Below are 17,872 nucleotides of genomic sequence, written 5' to 3' on the forward strand. Positions count from 1 at the left end.
AAAAAAAAAAAAAATTGTGAGGGCTCTGATTTAAAAAACCAAACCAAAATAAGAGTTTCTCATCCGTGGCACGACTGATATCTTGGGCCGGATAATTCTTTGTCGTAGCATCCTACAAAGCGTAGCACAGCCTCTGAAGCAGCAGCCCTGGTCTCTACCCACTAGATGCCGGTAGCACTTCCCCCAAGTTGGGCCAACCAAAGACGACTCCAGGCATTACCATATCGCCCCTTGGTTCAGAAGCGCTATTTTAGAAACATTCTCCCGCCCCCATTACCGTCTCTGTATCCTTTTTAAACCAGATCATCAGGTTCCCAACACCGAAAGCACGCGTATGCCTCCCAGACATGTGGGTCTCTCTGCAGGCCCTGCATATGTGCCCGGAGCCGAAATGGAATGCCGTGTCCACTGGGGGGCGCTGGTTTGGTTCCTCAGGAAGTCTCTAGATCTCAGTACCATGATAAAATGCCTCTTTGTCCTCAGGCCTTTTCCTCTTCTCCAGCAGAAACTCTCATCACTATGGGCAGTCAGTTTTTGAAGTCATTTTCTTTGAAAGCTGGAAAGAAAATCTTCACCCAAGCCCACTCTCATCTTCATCCATCTAGATTCCTACTTGAATTATATGGCCAGACACCTGTGACATGGGATCCAGGGTTCTTCATTCGTATCCAGCAGAAAAGAGAGAGGTACCATGTTTCTGAGTTCTGTTATGAGGACTGGCTACAGAATTTGCAAGGCCCAGAGCAAAATGAAAAGGCAGGCCCCCTTGTCCAAACATTATTAAGCACTTCAGGATGGTCCTAGCACTGTTCACACACCCACGACGTCGCACCTGGTTGCCGCCGCATCGCACTTTTGTGTATTAACGTAATTGGCATTGCCAGCTCTTTCTCCCCTATTTTGCGGTGCCTCCTGTGAAGTAGGAACCTCAGAAACAAAAGGCCGTGCCGCCAATCCGTTTAAAGAATTGTACTGCAGCAAACGTTTATAGCATATATTTTTCTGGCTTTCAAAGAAAATCCACATGGAAATCTTTCTACATCGTTACAGTAATGAAAGTAAACACTGTGGCCTTTCATCATATACATATTTTCCTGTAAATATGACAACATGGAAATAGTAATTGCTATTATCCACAATGTTTTTAAGTTAGCAAAGAGTGAGACTTCCACAACAAAATGATACATAATCCCTCTTGTCCATATAAAAATAACCAGAACACAACCTAAATGGCTTTCAGTGAAAGCTGGAGTAGTAACTTCTTCATATTGAAAAGCATTATAATTCATGGAAATACTGTCCTCGTAAATGCTTTAGATTAACATCATAAGGCAAACTGGAGCATGTATTGTACCTGGAGACCATGATTTTAAGAACCTCAGAAGCTGAGTTTTAGACCCTTTTATTTAAAACCTGTTAGTGTACAAAGTGCATGAAAATATCCATTATTCAGCTACCGAAAAAGTACGTAAAAATTACTAAGCCAACCCTTTTGGTTTATTCAGGCAAGGCCAATGCACATTGTTTTTATATCGTAAGAAGAAAAAAAATCCCATTAAGTTTCCAGAGAATGATTAATGTTTTTTTTTCCATTGAGGCGTCCATCTTTTAGATGTGAAATTGTCCTAAGTCGCTAACAAAATATTCATCTGGGTATAAATAATATAGTAAATATATAGAATCTATCTGTTAAGAAAAAGGAGCGCACCTGCCAGTGAAGAGGCCGGAGCACCGGGCAAGCCACCCGTGAAGTCCAGACTCGTCATCACATAACACGATGCTGAAACAGTGGGTCTATGGACGAATTTCAAAGAAACAGTTGGTTGATTTGCTCAAAAACAAAATCAGTAAAGACAATGTCTAAACCCCCCAGTCTGTTCAGTCAAAACGGCCAACCCCGTAGCCCAGATAAATATTTTAGCAAATGAGATGGTTGATAGATGTCACGCCCTTCGTCAAGGTAGAACCAATGCCAGATTCCTGGCCCAAGTCCAAGGACGGCTTAAAAAAGTCTCAATTCACGGACCGCTCCAACGTGTCAGGTCAGCACGCCAAGCATCCCATCTGACATGGCGTTAGCAGGTTCTACTAGCAGGTTCCGGAGTGGGAATAGTGAGTTTGATTTTTTTTTTTTTTTGGCTTTTTCTTACAACTCTATGGTAAACTACACTAGAATATAGAGGGACTTCTACATCTTTCAAGATGTGTTTAATAAAAGTCTGTTTATAATAACTTTTGAGGCACGTATACTGGAGAACGGTACTTTATGCAATGTCCCTTGTCATTACCAACTCATATATATTAAGTGTTTTTCGGGTGACTTACAGTTGGATGTGGTAGTGGCAGCTGGGACCACGTGTTGATGTCCTGGAGAGCAAAATCGATCCAAAGTGGTGTTGCCATTTGTGACAGAAAATGTTTATTTCCTCAGCCCCAGAGACAAAAATTATTCGGGGGAGGGGGGACGCAGGACAGCTATTAAACATAGTGAAGAAATTTCACAGGCCTAAAGAAACTATTAAAAGGAAATAGATTTCTATCACGTCACAGAATCCCACTTCCGAGGAAACGCAAATCAGCCTGAATTTTTGAATAATCAGTAGGACTCAAGGCGACTTTTTTCAACTGCAATCTCATTCTTCATGTTCTCCCAGCATCCTTAATCCTGGGAAAAACAGGGCAATACGTGGCCAAAGGTTTCAGAACCTTTCTTTCCAGCATCATCCCACCAGCCATCGGAGGGTAATTACAGATTTCACTATGGCAGATTCCAAGCTCCCGAGTCGTCTTTCCATTCTCCCTCTTCCTCTCTCCATCCTACACGACCCAATAAATTTTTCTGACATCGCAGTTAGAACACTTCAAGATAAACCAGAGTAAGAAAGCCTGTTTACTTCCCTACTAGATTCAAAACTATTTTTTATTTTGAAAATAGTTGCATACTGTTATGCAGTGTTGGGGTGACAGGACCTCCCATGGGATCCGTAGGACACAGGATGTGAGAAGGGTAGATAAGCACACAAAACGTTTTTCTCGAGCCCAGACACTGCTGAAATAAAGGTGGTCAAGAGCTGGTACACTTACGGGCCTCCTAATGTGCAAAACCAGAGAATTCCTAAGAGTTGTAATCCTGGTTATGTTCCTTTTATAAATAATCTATAAATTTTCCTGTAAATACAAAAAAAAAAGGTGAAGAAATTATTAAAGCCTGTACTTGATACAAAACACAGTGAAAGGGAGGAACCGCCCGTTTGGAGTCCTATCTTAGCTGATTTCTGGATACTTTTTGGTGAGATTTAATCACATTCTGGAAGCCTGTGTTTTCCGTGTCCCCGAAATGGTGGCCACCACCCTTTTCATTCCCCGGAAGACAGCTCCGCGCGGCCACGAGCTCACGGCAGCTGCTCAGTGCAGTCTAGATGGTCTGGGATGGGAAGGCCGGTTATGATGGTCAGACATTTGTTCCACACAGTGAAGGTGGGGCACACAGGCTGCGAGAATGTGATGTCGAAAGTGTAGAGGTGGATGGAGTTCAAGGCATCGTAGAACGCGATGGAGCCGTTATCGTAATCCAGCAGGATGCCGACGCGCCGGAGGTGGGGGGCTGGCTCGATGGGGATCTCCTTGCTGTTGTGTCTCACCACCCAGGTATTGTGGCAGCGGCACAGCGCCCATGAAGCAGAGTTCTTGCCAATCCACTCATGCTTCGGGGCTGATTTGTAAGCGAGGCCAATGGCATACCTGCAGACACAAAACAGCAACGACAAAAACCATGAGCCATGTTGCACACACGCGTGAAATCCTTTCTGCGGTCCTCAGGGGTCAGGAAAACGGGATCCTCCTGTCGTCCCTGTTCATTCTTCAGTGAAAGCTGGCATGAACCCTGGACCCACGTTCCTCATCTTTTTCCCTTCCGAACATAGAGTGGGCAGAAAGGGGCCACTGTATTGCCCCACATTCCCGTTTTCAGTTCAGACGTTACGAGAGAATTGGAACTTTGTGTTTTGCTGTCTTTTTTTTTTTTTTACGTTCACGAAGACCCACGCGACGCATTCTCTAGACCAGTGCCGTCCCGTAGAACTTTCTACAATGATGGACATGTTCTGCTCTGTTCAGTATGGTAGCCACGAGCTGCAATGCGGCTATTGGGCACTTGAACTGTGGCTGGTGTGAGTGAGGAACTGAATTGGAAATTTATTCGATTTTAATGAAATGAAACTATTTAAAGAGCTCCCAAACTGGACAGCACAACTCTAGACTTCTCCTTTTGACCTTTGAATTTTTCACCTGACGCCTTGTCTGTCATTTTCCATGATTTCAAAAGGCAAGCATGGAGAATGATTTTCATTTAGGGGGATAAGTTCTTTGTCATCTCCCAGCCTCAGTTTTCTCATCTGTAACACAGGGACCGTCATTGCGTCTCAGGGTTATTTTGAGGAGTTCGGGAAAGAATACGTGTACAACCCCAGGCAAAAGGCCACAAACTTACATAACACCCTCTAATGCCTTTCCTCACCCGAAGAGCCCCTTTGGTTTTATTTCCTACTATACTTTTAAAAACTCTGACTCTCTCTGAGAAGATGGACATTCTACTTATTCTAAATGTCCTCACTGCTCAAAAAAAGAAAGTTAAGAATTCTTTCTACAGTGTTCTAAGCTGCTAATCTGTTTTCACCCTGCTGAAGTTTGCCTCCATAATATCTGCAGTATTTCATAGTTATTGAGATAAGCAAACCCCATCATTCTCAATAAATAGTGAGTGATTCAGAGTTCCCTTCTTACAGGAGAAACTAGTCTAGCTGGATATTGACATATGGTACCTTACCCACTGCAGAGAGAAAAACTTCATTGGTCTTTGATTAAAAAAAAAACAAAAGACATTCTTTCAAAAATCATGTGCTGGATGTAAAGTACAACAAGAGCACACACCATGACTGAATTAAAAGAGGATGGACTTGGTCATCTGTTCAGCCCAGGGTACCAGCCTGTGTGCCGTCAAACCGGCCTCTTCTCTTCCCTCGTCAATCCTGCTCTGCATCTCACGGACAATCCTGGGGCTGCATTTCCCAGAGTCCTCCTTCCAATAAGAGTCTGCATCAGATTCAGCCACTGACACCCTTGCACAAGATCCAGAAGTTCTAACAGGAGGGGAAACACTGTTTTCCAGACAGTAGACAGCAGAGGTGGGGTCTGTGGAAGCTTCCAGGCAAACTCACTCCTGGGTATAAGTGGTCTCTGGGCTGTGGGTAGCTTTCCAGCTTCATGGACTGGAGCAGTGGGCTCCCTGACCTGCGCTCCCACCCCTTCCAGGGCCCCTGGAAGCCTCTGGCTCTCTTCCTCCTTGGTGTACCTAGAATGACTTCTGTTGTTCTCAGAACCCTAACAGACACTTGGGAAAGGTTTTCGTTTTGCAGTTTTAAGTATCCTCCCTCAAGACGTTCTCTCTGTCCTGGCAGCTGCCATTTCCCTTTTCAGATAATGTGGCACTTGCCTTTGCATCACAACATAGCTGCATGTCTGTACTGGTTCCTTCTTGTTGCTACACGCTGTTTTCATTTTTTGTTAAAGAACTTTGACGTTTCTTTTCCATATGAACCTTAACTGAACCCCCTACAAAGCAGCTGTGGCAGGTATGACTGACTTCACGTAGCAAGGGGGAAACCAAGAGGTTAAAATGAGGGGCAGGGGCTTCCCTGGTGGCGCAGTGGTTGGGAGTCCGCCTGCCGACGCAGAGGACGCGGGTTCGTGCCCCGGTCCGGGAAGATCCCACATGCCGCGGAGCGGCTGGGCCTGTGAGCCATGGCCGCTGAGCCTGCGCGTCCGGAGCCTGTGCTCCGCAACGGGGGAGGCCACAACAGTGAGAGGCCCGCGTACCGCCAAAAAAAAAAAAAAAGAGGGGCAAAGTCCAGACTCGCTTAACCCGGGGCCCAGTAATCTTTGCGTGAACCCACATTAGCACCATTTCCTAAAACACCAAGAGCGTGTTAACAGCCTTAGAGTAAGAAAATAAGTCCGTGTAGAGTCCATTAAGCAAAGGAAAGCCCCATTATATTATCGTTAATCTGTAAAACTATGTACATCTCTCCACCAAGCTTGAAAGGTGCAGGCAGAAGGCAGTGTTCCATTAAGGTGCGCAGTGAGACTCGGAGAATTCAGAAAGTGTAAGAATTATGTTTCTCAGCAGTGTTAACAGGCCCCAGGGCATGGATCATAACGTACATGTTAATTTCAAGTCAGGACTATATGTCACGAGAAAATATCTGTGTCATTAGCTGTTGCAAATCAAGGTATTACAGGCATTTGATTGTAAGCGTCACCCTTTCCTCCCAGGAAATGTTCAACTACTTTCTGAGAATTTTCTGCAATGGACACAAGTTTGTAAAGATCCGAAAGCCTGGCGATTAATTTGAGAACCTTTTCCCCTCCTCGTGAGTTGGTTTTGACGTCTGCTGTTTTCAAGGTAGTGCTAATCTATGTTTGTATAAGTGAAGTGGTCTGGTGGAATTCCCCACACCATTCATCAATGGCAATGAGATCATAATGATCAGGTATCATTTATCATAAGTAATTATTAATGGGATTGTAATTATTTAGACACTGGATTCCATCCCAGATTAACAGAGCCCGTTAATTAACTGGAAATATTTGCTCTTTTGCACCTGCAAAAATTCAGTGTATTTTCCTTTGGGCTTTTATCTTGTCCCAGTGCAGCTACAAACTATAAATGCCCGTCTGGCCCGGAGTGGGGGAAGGATTTGTCCTCCACCCTCCAGCGGGATGTTTGAACAGGAATGTTCTGGGCAAAGAGAACCGTGTGGGTGGCAAGAGAAAAGAAACCTACTTGCTTGGCTAATATGGGGACCGTTGTTGGGAGAAATAAGACACCCGAGTTTATGATTTGACTTCTTGGATTTCGCACGACTTGTACCAACACTGGAAAGGACTTAGACACACTGCACTGTCTGCAAAGATTTGAATTGAAAGTTTGTTGTTTTGGGTTTTTTTTTTTAAAAAAATAAGAAGTGTTTTAGTATCCTGATCTCAAAAGTAACAGTTATAATACTCATCATTTCCTTTATGGTTTATTACAGGATACATATTTTTAAAATTTTCCTTGAGGCATAGCTGATTTACAGTGTTGTGTTAGTTTCAGGTGTATAGCAAAGTGAATCAGTTACACACATCTACATAGATCCACTCTTTTTTAGATTCTTTTCCCATATAGGTCATGACAGAGTACTGAGTAGAGCTCCCTGTGCTGTACAGCAGGTCCTTACTAGTTATCTGTTTTATATAGTAGTGTGTATCTGTCAATCCCAATCTTTTCCTCCCCCCACCCTGTAACCAAAAGTTTGTTTTCTACATCTGTGACTCTATTTCTGTTTTGTAAGTTCGTTTGTATCATTTTTTTTTAGATTCCACATATGAGTGATATCATATGAGATTTGTCTTTGTTTGACTTGCTTCACTCAGTGTGATCGTCTCCAGGTCCATCCAGGTTGCTGCAAATGGCGTTATTTCGTTCTTTTTTATGACTGAGTAATCATTACAGGATAGTGAATACAGCTCTTTGTGCTCTACGGTAGGACCTTGTTGTTTATCCATTCTATGTGTAATGGTTTGCATCTGCTAGTCCCACACTCCCAATCCATCCCTGCCCCGCCCCGACTTGGCAACCACAAGTCTGTTCTCTGTGTGAGTCTGTTTCTGCTTCTTAGAGAGTTTCATTTGTGTCATATTTTAGATTCCACATATAAGTGATATCACATGGTATTTGTCTTTCTTTTTCTGACTTACTTCACTTAGTATGTTCATCTCGAGGTCCAGCCATGTTGCTGCGAATGGCGTTATTTCGTTCTTTTTTTATGGCTGAGTAATATTCCATTGTATATATGTACCACATCTTCTTTAATCCATTCCTCTGTCCATGTACATTTAGGCTGCTTCCGTGTCTTGGCTGTTGTAAATAGTGCTGTTGTGAACACAGGGGTGCGTGTACCTTTTCGAATTTTGTCTGGGTATATGCCCAGGAGTGGGATTGCAGGCAACTCTATTTTTGGAGGAACTTCCATACTGTTCTCCATAGTGGCTGCACCAGTTTACATTCCCACCCATGGTGTAGGAGGGTTGCCTCTTCTCCACACCCTCTCCAGGATTTGTTATTTGGAGACTTTTTGATGATGGCCAGTCTGACCGGTGTGAGGTGGTACCTCATGGTAGTTTTGATTTGCGTTTCTCTAATAATTAGCGATGTTGAGCATCTTTTCATGTGCCTCTTGGCCGTCTGCATGTCTTCTTTGGGAAAAGTCTGTTTAGGTTTTTTGCCCATTTTTTGATTGGGTTGTTTGTTTTTGTTGTTGTTGAGTTGTATGAGCTGTTTGTATATTTTGGAAATTAAGCCCTTGTCGGTCGCATCATCGGTGAATATTTTCTCCCCGTCCGTAGGTCATCTTTTTGTTTTGTTTATGGTTTCCTTTGCTGTGCAAAAGCTTGTAAGTTTGATTAGGTCCCATTTGTTTATTTTTGCTTTTATTTCTACTGCTTTGGATTCCTATTGCTTTGGTAGACCGACCTAAGAAACCATTGGTACGATTTGTGTCGGAGAACGTTTTGCCTATGTCCTCTTCTAGGAGTTTTAGGGTGTCATGCCTTATGTTTAAGTCCTTAAGCCATTTTGAGTTTATTTTTGTGTATGGTGAGAGGGTGTGTTCGAACTTCATCGATTTACACGTGGCTGTCCAACTTTGCCAACACCACTTGCTGAAGAGACTGCCTTTTTCCCGTTGTATATTCTTGCCTCCTTTGTCGAAGATTAATTGACCGTAGGTGTGTGGGTTAATTTTGGGGTTCTCTATTCTGTTCCATTGGTCCATATGTCTGTTTTTGTGCCAATACCATGCTGTTTTGATTACTGTAGCTTTGTAGAAGTACTGTCCGAAGTCTGGGAGGATTATGCCTCCTGCCTAAAGCGTAATTATAATGTTTCAAAAATACAGCATGGTGGTTAAGAGCGGGGGTTAGCAAACTACAACCCATGGGCCAAATCTGGCCCTCTGCTTGTTTTCATAAATGAAGTTGTATTGGCACCCAGCCACACCAATGCACGGATGTGTGGTCTATGGCTGCTTTCCCACCACCACAGTAGAGGTGAGCAGCTGAGACAAAATCATCTGGCCTGCAAACCTAGAAATCCTGGCTCTCTGGCCCTTTACAGACAACGTTTGTGGACCCTTGGTTAACAGCTTGTACCCTGATTACAGACTCCCCAACTCTTTCACTGTGAGCTTTGTGCCCTTGGGCCTCGGTCATCTCATCTGTAAAATGGGATATTAGCACCTACCTTTAGTGGGGCTGTTAGGACGAATAAATGAGTTACCGTTCGTGAAATGCTTAGACCAGTTCCTGGCACATAGCTGGGCTAGATAAGGGCTGGCTAAATAAAAATCATAATTGCTCCGAAAGGGAGCTCGTTAAGTGGGCATTTGTGAGACAGATGGCCAGGGTGAGAGGTGCAATTTATGGCTGTGGAATAGGCAAGGCCAGCTTTGTAAGGTGAACTTGGTAGGGCTAACTAATTCCCACGTAGACTGCCCTGACCTCCACCCCTTAGGCTCAGAGAACTCAATGGGCTCAAAGCACTGGGCTGGATCTAAGGGACCCTCTGAAATGAGTCCTGGCCAAGGATCACTGCTTCACCCCTAGCCCCCAAATAGCTCTCAGCTATTTGTACTGATGGGCCCAGTCTAGAATCACAAAACGTACAAGGCGACAGAAAGTAGTTTAAGTGATGAAGAGCAGGGACTTAGAGTAGGAATTGGAGGACTTATTCTGTAAAGGGCCAGAGAGCTAATCATTTTGGCTTCAGGGACCACAGGATTCTGTTTTACCTCCTCAACTCTGCTGTGTGGCTCAAAGGCAGCCATAGACACTGTGGAAAAGGATGAGCCTGGCTGCGTTCCCATAACTAGTTTATTTACAAAAACAGACAGTGGGCTGGGTTTGGCCCAAGGGCTGTAGTCTGCTGACCCATGCTTTAAGGCATGGCATGAAAGAGCAGCGTTAGCATACTAGCTAGCTCTCCCTGGGACCGGGGCTCAATTCTTGCTGTAAATAAAAAATGGATGGCGTTAAAATGAGTACTTCTTCTTATTGGCCGAATGGTAGATTAGATGGTTGCTTGGTGTATTTCCACTCCCTCCTCTCAACTCCACGTGAAGAAAATATACTTCCCTGCACCACTAGCCTTGGGCTTGGCCACGTGACTGGCTTTGGCCAATAAGAAGTTAGCAGACATGATGCAAGCAGCGCTTTGAAATGTGCTTGCAGAGTTGGGCTTGTGCTCTTGGGCTCCTTGAGAAGGACGTGGCCTGGGTAGCCCACATGTCCAAAGAGGATGAAGAAACCCGTAGAACAGACCTAGATCCAACCTCCAGCTGAAAGCAAGGCCCAGTGAAGATTAGCCTTGAGCAGCTAACCCACAGATGTGGGTGTCGGTGAGCAACAGTAAATTATTGTTGGTTGAAGCCACTGAATTTTGGGGTGTTTGTTATGCAGCATTACTGTAGCAACAGCTGACTGACCAAGATTTTCTGCATATCATTATTCAAGGTGGACTCCGGTATGTGTCGATGCTCTGACAAAGTCAGATGTGCCTTTTTATAGTTGTAGGACAACATCCATCAACAGATGAATGGATAAAGAAGATGTGGTGTGTGTGTGTACACACACACACACACACACACACACACACACACACACACACACACTCTCTGGAATACCACTCAGCCATAAAAAAGAATGAGATAATGCCATTTGCAGCAACACGGACAGACCTAGAGATGATCATACTAAGTGAAGTAAGTCAGACAAAGACGAATATCACATGATATCACTTATGTATGGAATCTAAAATACGATAGAAAAGAATTTATTGACAAAACAGAAACAGACTCACAGACGTAGAAAACAAACTTTCGGTTACCAAAGGGGAAAGGGGAGAGGGATAAATTAAAAGAGTTTGGGATTAGCAGACACAGACTACTGTGTGTCAGAGAGATCCGGGGGGGCAAGGTCCTGCTGTGTGGCGCAGGGAGCTATGTTCAATACCTTGTAATGATCTGGGATGGAGGAGAACGTGAAAGAATATATTTAGATAAGATTGCCTACCATGTGCTTCCGCTTATGACCACTTCCCAGTAATGCCGGCCACTGTCAATGAACACGTTTCCAGCTACGCCATAGCTGCCTTGGCTGGTGAAGCGTTCAGGCGTGTGGCTCTTTTTGGATGACGACTCATCACGTTCTACTGTCAAGTTATCGTGGGACACCTTTAGCTTGCGATGTGCAGATTTGGGGTCCAGTTTAAATGGTTGGCCTGGAAACGGTGACAAAACAGAAAGCGCGAGATGAAAAGAACTGTTGATTTTAACACGAGCGTGAACGTATTTTCAGAATCAGCTTTAAAAAGTACCGGAAAATGGTAACGAGCACGTCCCTGCCATCGTGGGCTCGCGGTCGGTCAGTTCTAAGATGCGGATGCAGGGGTGCTACGCTCACAATTCGACAACAGCTCGGGCGAGGATCCACCAGCACATGTGGTGTAAGCTATCCTGGGGGAATCCCAGCTGTACACCAGCGGCACAGGTACATACTGGCTGAACAGCATCCGGGAAGGGAGGAGAAAATGAAGGCTTCATTTTCAACCATTCCCGTGTCCGGTCAGCTTAAAATGGGTTCATGCTCAACAGACTTCAGACCAGGAACCAAACAAGTCAAGACTGCAGGTTTTCACGTACAGAATAATCTACAGGCTTATATTACCTTGAGATTGTTCCAAATGAAAGCAATCCTCTCACGAGCTTACAGTGACTATAAAGTTGTCTGTTTTTCAGCCCACAAGATCAGGCAAACAGCGTGATGGTGACACCTGGGTTTTGCCTCGTGAGTTCATTTGTATATATAAGAAGCTCCTCTCTCTTTCACACTTGTGTTTTGAAAATTGAACCGTTATAAAATCTTGGGAGAATCGCACCTGAACATCTTGTTGTTAACTGTTACTTCTCTGAGAATTCACCATTGGTGTGGAGGCCACCCTGTCATTCAACACGACGTCGGTACAAGGCACTTAAAAGGCAGGAAATGAGGTACAACGTGATGCAAACACCGTGATGTTCAAACTCCACAGCCGCTGGCAGCTGGGAGGCTGCTTCCGCGCAGTGCACGGGTCTCAGACAATCACAGGAAAAAGTCTGGTAAATCTGACTGTGGCAATACACGATGGCTGAGAAACTGAGGCAGCAAGCCTGGAGCAGTGTGTGTGACATCGCATGCAGGCAGGCCAAAGGATTTCTAGTCGCTGCTTGGATACCGACATGACATCAGCACTTCTAAAATCCTTTCTTTTAGATCGGGGACCAGCATACTTTTTCTGCAAGAGGCCAGATAGATAGGAAATTTTTTCAGCTATGTTGGCCATGTGTTTTCTTCTGGGGCTATTAAACACTGCTGTCCTCGCATGGAGACAGCCAGAGACACAGGTAAACAGATGGGCGTGGCTCTGTGCCAGTAAAAGTTTATTTACAAGAACAGGCAGCTGAATCTGGCCCACGGGCTGTACTTTGCTGACCCATTTTAGATTTCTGTTCATATCAGAGAAAAGCTTAAAGGGGAGCTGAGAAAATCCTCAAGTGCCCGGCAGGCAGTGGGTATTCTCAAAGGCTGTAAGACCGGCTGGATTCCACGTGTAGTTTAAATTTTGCCTTGGCTTGATTAAAAAAGAAAACAAAAACAAAACTGTCCTCAGGAATGATCACACCAGCAACTATTAGGGATAAAGTATGAACTAAGACAAGAAGAGTCCGAAGGTAGTTTGGCTTAACAGGTGTGATAAACCGTAATGGAAAAGGACATGAATTATAGTTATATATACATATATAACTGAATATATATAACTGAATCACTTTGCTGTACAGCAGAAATTAACCCAACATTGTAAATCAACTATACTTCAATAAAATTGGGGGAAAAAAAGGTGGAAGATAGAACGTGCGTAAAAATCATTGGACCCTAATGGGCGGATTAGGAAGGCATTCCATAAAGGCGCGCACCCATCACTGACCATGAAGGCCGTGTTCTGCTTGCCCTTCTTCCAGTGAGGAAGACCAGAACGTTACAGCCACCGAACAGACTGGCCTTCTAACGGTGAACTACATCGTGTTTGCTTCAGCTCCCGGCTTCACCGACACACGCATGGAGCAGGGTCATGCCATCTGATGTCAGGCCCAACCCCCTGCCTTCTCGGAACAAATTCCACTTGCGCCTCGGATGTGTTTCTCAAGGAAACTATGACCTACTCTGTCTAGGTTCAAGGCTTTCGCTTTGATGAGGGCAAATGAGCGCAGGGAGCAAATTAATCATTGACTTGGCTAAACAATTCAATGCACTGTAGGACTTGTACACCTAAGAGTTTAACAAACTATAGCCCGCAGGCCAGATTCAGCCCACTGCCTGTGTCAATAAAGTTTTGATGAAGCACGGCCATGCCGTGCTTTTTGCACGACAGAGTTCAATACCTGTGACCAAGACCACCTGACCTGCACAGCCCCAAACAGTTACTATTTGGCACATTACAGAAAAAGTTTACCGACCTCTTGTACGTAAGTTAACAACATCCGGTCAATGATTGCATGTCTAGACGTAGAAGATGACGTTACCTGTCTATATGAATTGAATACATTATGTTTGGTAAAACCGGTGAATTACAAACAAGATGTCTCTTAGATCTACTCTATGGAATTAACCTCAGTGTATGTATATATTCATTTTTTTTCTTAGTTACTCTCTGAGGACGTTTTCTTCCTTACCAGCAGAAACACAGAGAGGAGAAATTAGCTTATGTTTAAGAGTTCTGTATCTTAAACACGTATACCTGGGATAAAGTTGCTTGACTACTGAAATCAAGGATTTGGCTTAAATGAGGGTTCCTCTTAAAAAGTAGTTTCTGTTGGCTGGCAACCCAAGAACACGCTGCGATACTGACACACTCCAAGTGACTTTCTCTTGGGAGGTCTTATGCAAAGAAATACCATATTGTACAGCATAATATTTCTAGCTCAAAAAGATGTAAAGAAAGATGAGCATAAAATAAAACACAGGTGGGCAGAGAGGGGGGAGATGACAGTGTTACAAGATGCACGTACCGCCTGGCTCGCCCTGTGTTGTAGGGGCCATCCTGAGGATTGTGGGACGTTGCCCGTCATCCCTGGCCTCTAACCACTAGACACCAGTAACATCCAATCCCAGCTGTGACAACCAAAAATGACTCCAGACATGGCTCAGTGTCCCTCGGGGGACCAGAATCACCTCTGAGTGCGAACCACAGACCTGGACAGCTATCTGGAGTAAGAGAATTCCTGAAGAAAGAGTTAGTAATTTGCTGTTGCGCTATGGAAAAGAATACTATCTACCAGTTACAGCGCCCCGACTCTGTGTCAGGCTTGGAACCGAGAGGAATCTGATGCAAAACGCACGATCGCACACTGGCTCTTTGCTTGCTTTCTGAGGCTGTCAGCGATACCCGCGGCCGAGAAAAGGAAAAGAAGGGGCGCTAGAGGCAGCTGAAAGGAGAGCAGGTGAGAGACGACAGCTCTGCTGAGCTGGTGGCACGTACTGTTTGTCTTCAACTTCCCAGGCTCGCTGCTGCGGCTGCCCGCCTGGTTGATGGCCTTGACAATGAAGATGTACTTGGTGCCGCTCTGCAGACCGTGGACGGTGTAGTGGTTCTGCTTGATGTTGGGCACGATCATCCAGCTATCGGCCGAGTTACACAGACCTGCAAAGCCAAGCAGACGTGATGGGTTCTTTGGTGCAAGCATGGGGTAGATCTGCATAACGTTAAGGTCGCAGGGTTTTCGGTTATTTGAACCGCAAGTGGAGAGCTCTGTCACTTCTTAGGGAGGCCACCAGTCATCTCAAGGGCTCCGTCTCCTGCCTATAACTAGGATGGCAACCTGTAGCTATCATTGTATGTTCCTGCTGTGTGCTCTAAGTGGAAAGACCGACTAAGGTGATTACACTGCAAATCCTGTTCAGTGCGACTAGGAGCAGCGAGGATCGTTCCGTCCAGGATCTTAAGCACCGTCTAGGTGCATGATGTGTTACTAGGTGCCGTGGGATGAAGAGCAAGCAAGTAACCACGGATCCCTCCCCCAGTTCTCACGATGATGACCGTTCAGTGTTTGATCTCATCCATTTTGAGACTCACAGGAGGTGAGGGAGAGAGCCGGGTCACGTATGAGAAACTGACTTCACTAACGTAGATGTACTAGGTTGCATTTCTTGCCTCTCCTTCTTCACCCTGCCCTGGATCCACGTCTAGGTGACTTTGCAGTTGCTCCTTCTAAAGACACGGGGTATATATTCTCTTACCTCGTAGCTTTGGATTTGGCCACGTGACCTGCTTTGGCCACTAGAAGGAGGCTGAAACGATAACGTGCCAGTGGCCAGAGGAGGCATTCCAAGGCCTTGAGGGTTTGCTGCCCCCTCGTGCCACTGCCACAGGGAGGACGTGCCGATAATCTGCTCCTCTCATCGACTGCCCAGCCGATTTGGGAGTGAGGCCAGCAGAGACTGGCCAGCACCAGGGCAACTTCTGACAGGGGACCAAAGAGAACGCTCATTGGGGTTGCTTGTGACCCAGCGCTCTCCTGGTCGTACTTCAGTGAGTCAGGACATGTGTCCCTAAGAGAACCCTGGAGTGGCAGCACCTGAGGGCAGCTCAGGGCCCAGGGTGGCTCTGAGAAAAGCATCAATAGGGATTGGGACCAGCTGCATCCCTAGCATGGCTGGTTCCAAAGAGCAGGGCCGCTCCCCCGGCTGCATCCTGCAGGATGCGGTTGGAGGGGCAGGCTGCGGATGTAGGAGGTTTTGGAAGAACATGTAGGAAAGAGGAAGCCGTCTTGTTTTTCAGCTGGCTGATGCTGAAAACATTTCTTTGGTACTGGGCCCGACTCTCCTCTCCGCCCATCAATCTCCACGCTAATCGAACCTTTTCCCAGCCCCCTGGTGACCGGGCTGTCGTGGCGTTTCCGGACTCCGGTGAATTTCCTTCACCAATTCTCGGCAGAGGCCTTGGGCCCCTCCACTTCCTGAGGGGCGCTCAACTTGCCTCCCCTCCTTCCCTTTCAGGGGATTTGCAAGTCAAAGCGTTAGTTCTTTTGATCTTGAGGCAACTTACACCTTAACCATATGCCCAAGAAGCAGTCCCTTCATCTTTCTTTGGTCTTACCTCTTTGAGACTCTAATAAAACATTTCTGTAGAAAGAAACTCACAAACGCATATCCCTACTAACCCACAAATACCTGCACAGCATTTCAAGATGTTCACGGCCCCATGACAGCTGTTTCTCAATCCTACTAAATACCGTCTCCGACTTTTCAGTCAACATTGTTCACGGTAGTCTCACGGTTGAGACGAACGTGAAAATATTTTGTTAATTGTGAAAATTCACCTCCTACCATTTGTATCTTGGGTGCACGGTATTTGCAGGTGCACTTCAGAGAGTCTTAAAATAAGCACACGTATATATAGTCATTTACATGAAAAATCCTGTGAATTTTCTCTCACCTCTTTTCACTTCCATCTGTAAACATTTAAACCAGGAGGACTGCAGGAGTTGACAGAGCCGCCATAAAGCAAGGAAATGATGTGAGACTCACAGAAGGGGTTGAGTGTGGTGCGCTTGTTTTCGGAGACATAACAGAGCAACTAAGGCGCCATCCCCCCAGCCCCAATTTCCCCCTAATTCTCCGACCAGTTGTCACTTGTGTTAGACCCAGGTGAACATCCACAAACAGCTTTAGTAACATGGGACTCTCCCAATTGCATATCTCTTTTGATGCTTTCTCACCTTCCCTTTTCCTTGAACACAGCAGTGACAAGCTCAACGCTTCCAGACAGTGCCGCAACCAAATTGTAGATTTTGATCCACCCAAAACTGGATCTGAGCTCTGGGCCCCAAGAAGCCTGTAACTCACTTTATTATTAGCATTTTTTTGGAATTTTATTTTATTTTTTTATACAGCAGGTTCTGAATAGTTATCTATTTCATACGTATTAGTGTATCCACGTCAATCCCAATCTCCCGATTCATTCCACCCCCCACCACCACCTCCCGCGCTTTCCCCCCTTGGTGTCCATACGTTGGTTCTCTACACCTCTGTCTCTATTTCTGCCCCGCAAACTGGTTCACCTGTATCATTTTTCTAGATGCCACACGTAAGCGTTAATATATGATACTTGTTTTTCTCTTTCTGACTTGCTTCACTCGGTATGACAGTCTCTAGGTCCATCCACGTCTCTGCAAGTGACTCAGTTTCGTTCCTTTTCATGGCTGAGTAACATTCCACTGTACATACGTACCACAACTTCTTTATCCATTCATCTGTCGATGGGCATTTAGGTTGCTTCCGGGACCTGGCTATTGTAAATAGTGCTGCAGTGAACACTGGGGTGCATGTGTCTTTTCGAATTATGGTTTTCTCAGGGTATATGCCCAGTAGTGGGATTGCTGGATCATATGGTAATTCTATTTTTAGTTTTTTGAGGAACCTCTATACTGTTCTCCATAGTGGCTGTATCAATTTACATTCCCACCAACAGTGCAAGAGGGTTCCCTTTTCTCCACACCCTCTCCAGCATTTGTTGTTTGTAGATTTTCTGATAAAGCCCATTCTAACTGGTGTGAGGTGATATCTCATTGGAGTTTTGATTTGCATTTCTTTAATAATTAGCGACGTTGAGCTGCTTTTCATGTGCCTCCTGGCCATCTGTGTGTGTCTTCTTTGGAGAATAAGGTCTATGTAGGTCTTCTGC

General features: G+C 45.2%; 1 protein-coding gene across 2 annotated transcripts in view; it reads right to left on the minus strand.

Annotated features, from left to right (window-relative positions):
- Positions 1-3,392: 3,392 nt before the first annotated feature.
- MID1 (midline 1) overlaps positions 3,393-17,872 on the minus strand; it is a 126,836-nt gene continuing 112,356 nt past the window's right edge. For both annotated transcript variants that reach the window (XM_065900416.1, XM_065900415.1), the window contains exons 7-9: positions 14,669-14,830; positions 11,167-11,374; positions 3,393-3,741 (exon numbers count right to left, since the gene is read on the minus strand). In XM_065900416.1, coding sequence (XP_065756488.1) covers positions 3,393-3,741; positions 11,167-11,374; positions 14,669-14,830 — 719 coding nt within the window. The remainder of the gene's footprint in view (positions 3,742-11,166; positions 11,375-14,668; positions 14,831-17,872) is intronic.

Source organism: Phocoena phocoena, chromosome X (genome assembly GCF_963924675.1).
Source record: "Phocoena phocoena chromosome X, mPhoPho1.1, whole genome shotgun sequence".
NCBI lineage: Eukaryota > Metazoa > Chordata > Mammalia > Artiodactyla > Phocoenidae > Phocoena > Phocoena phocoena.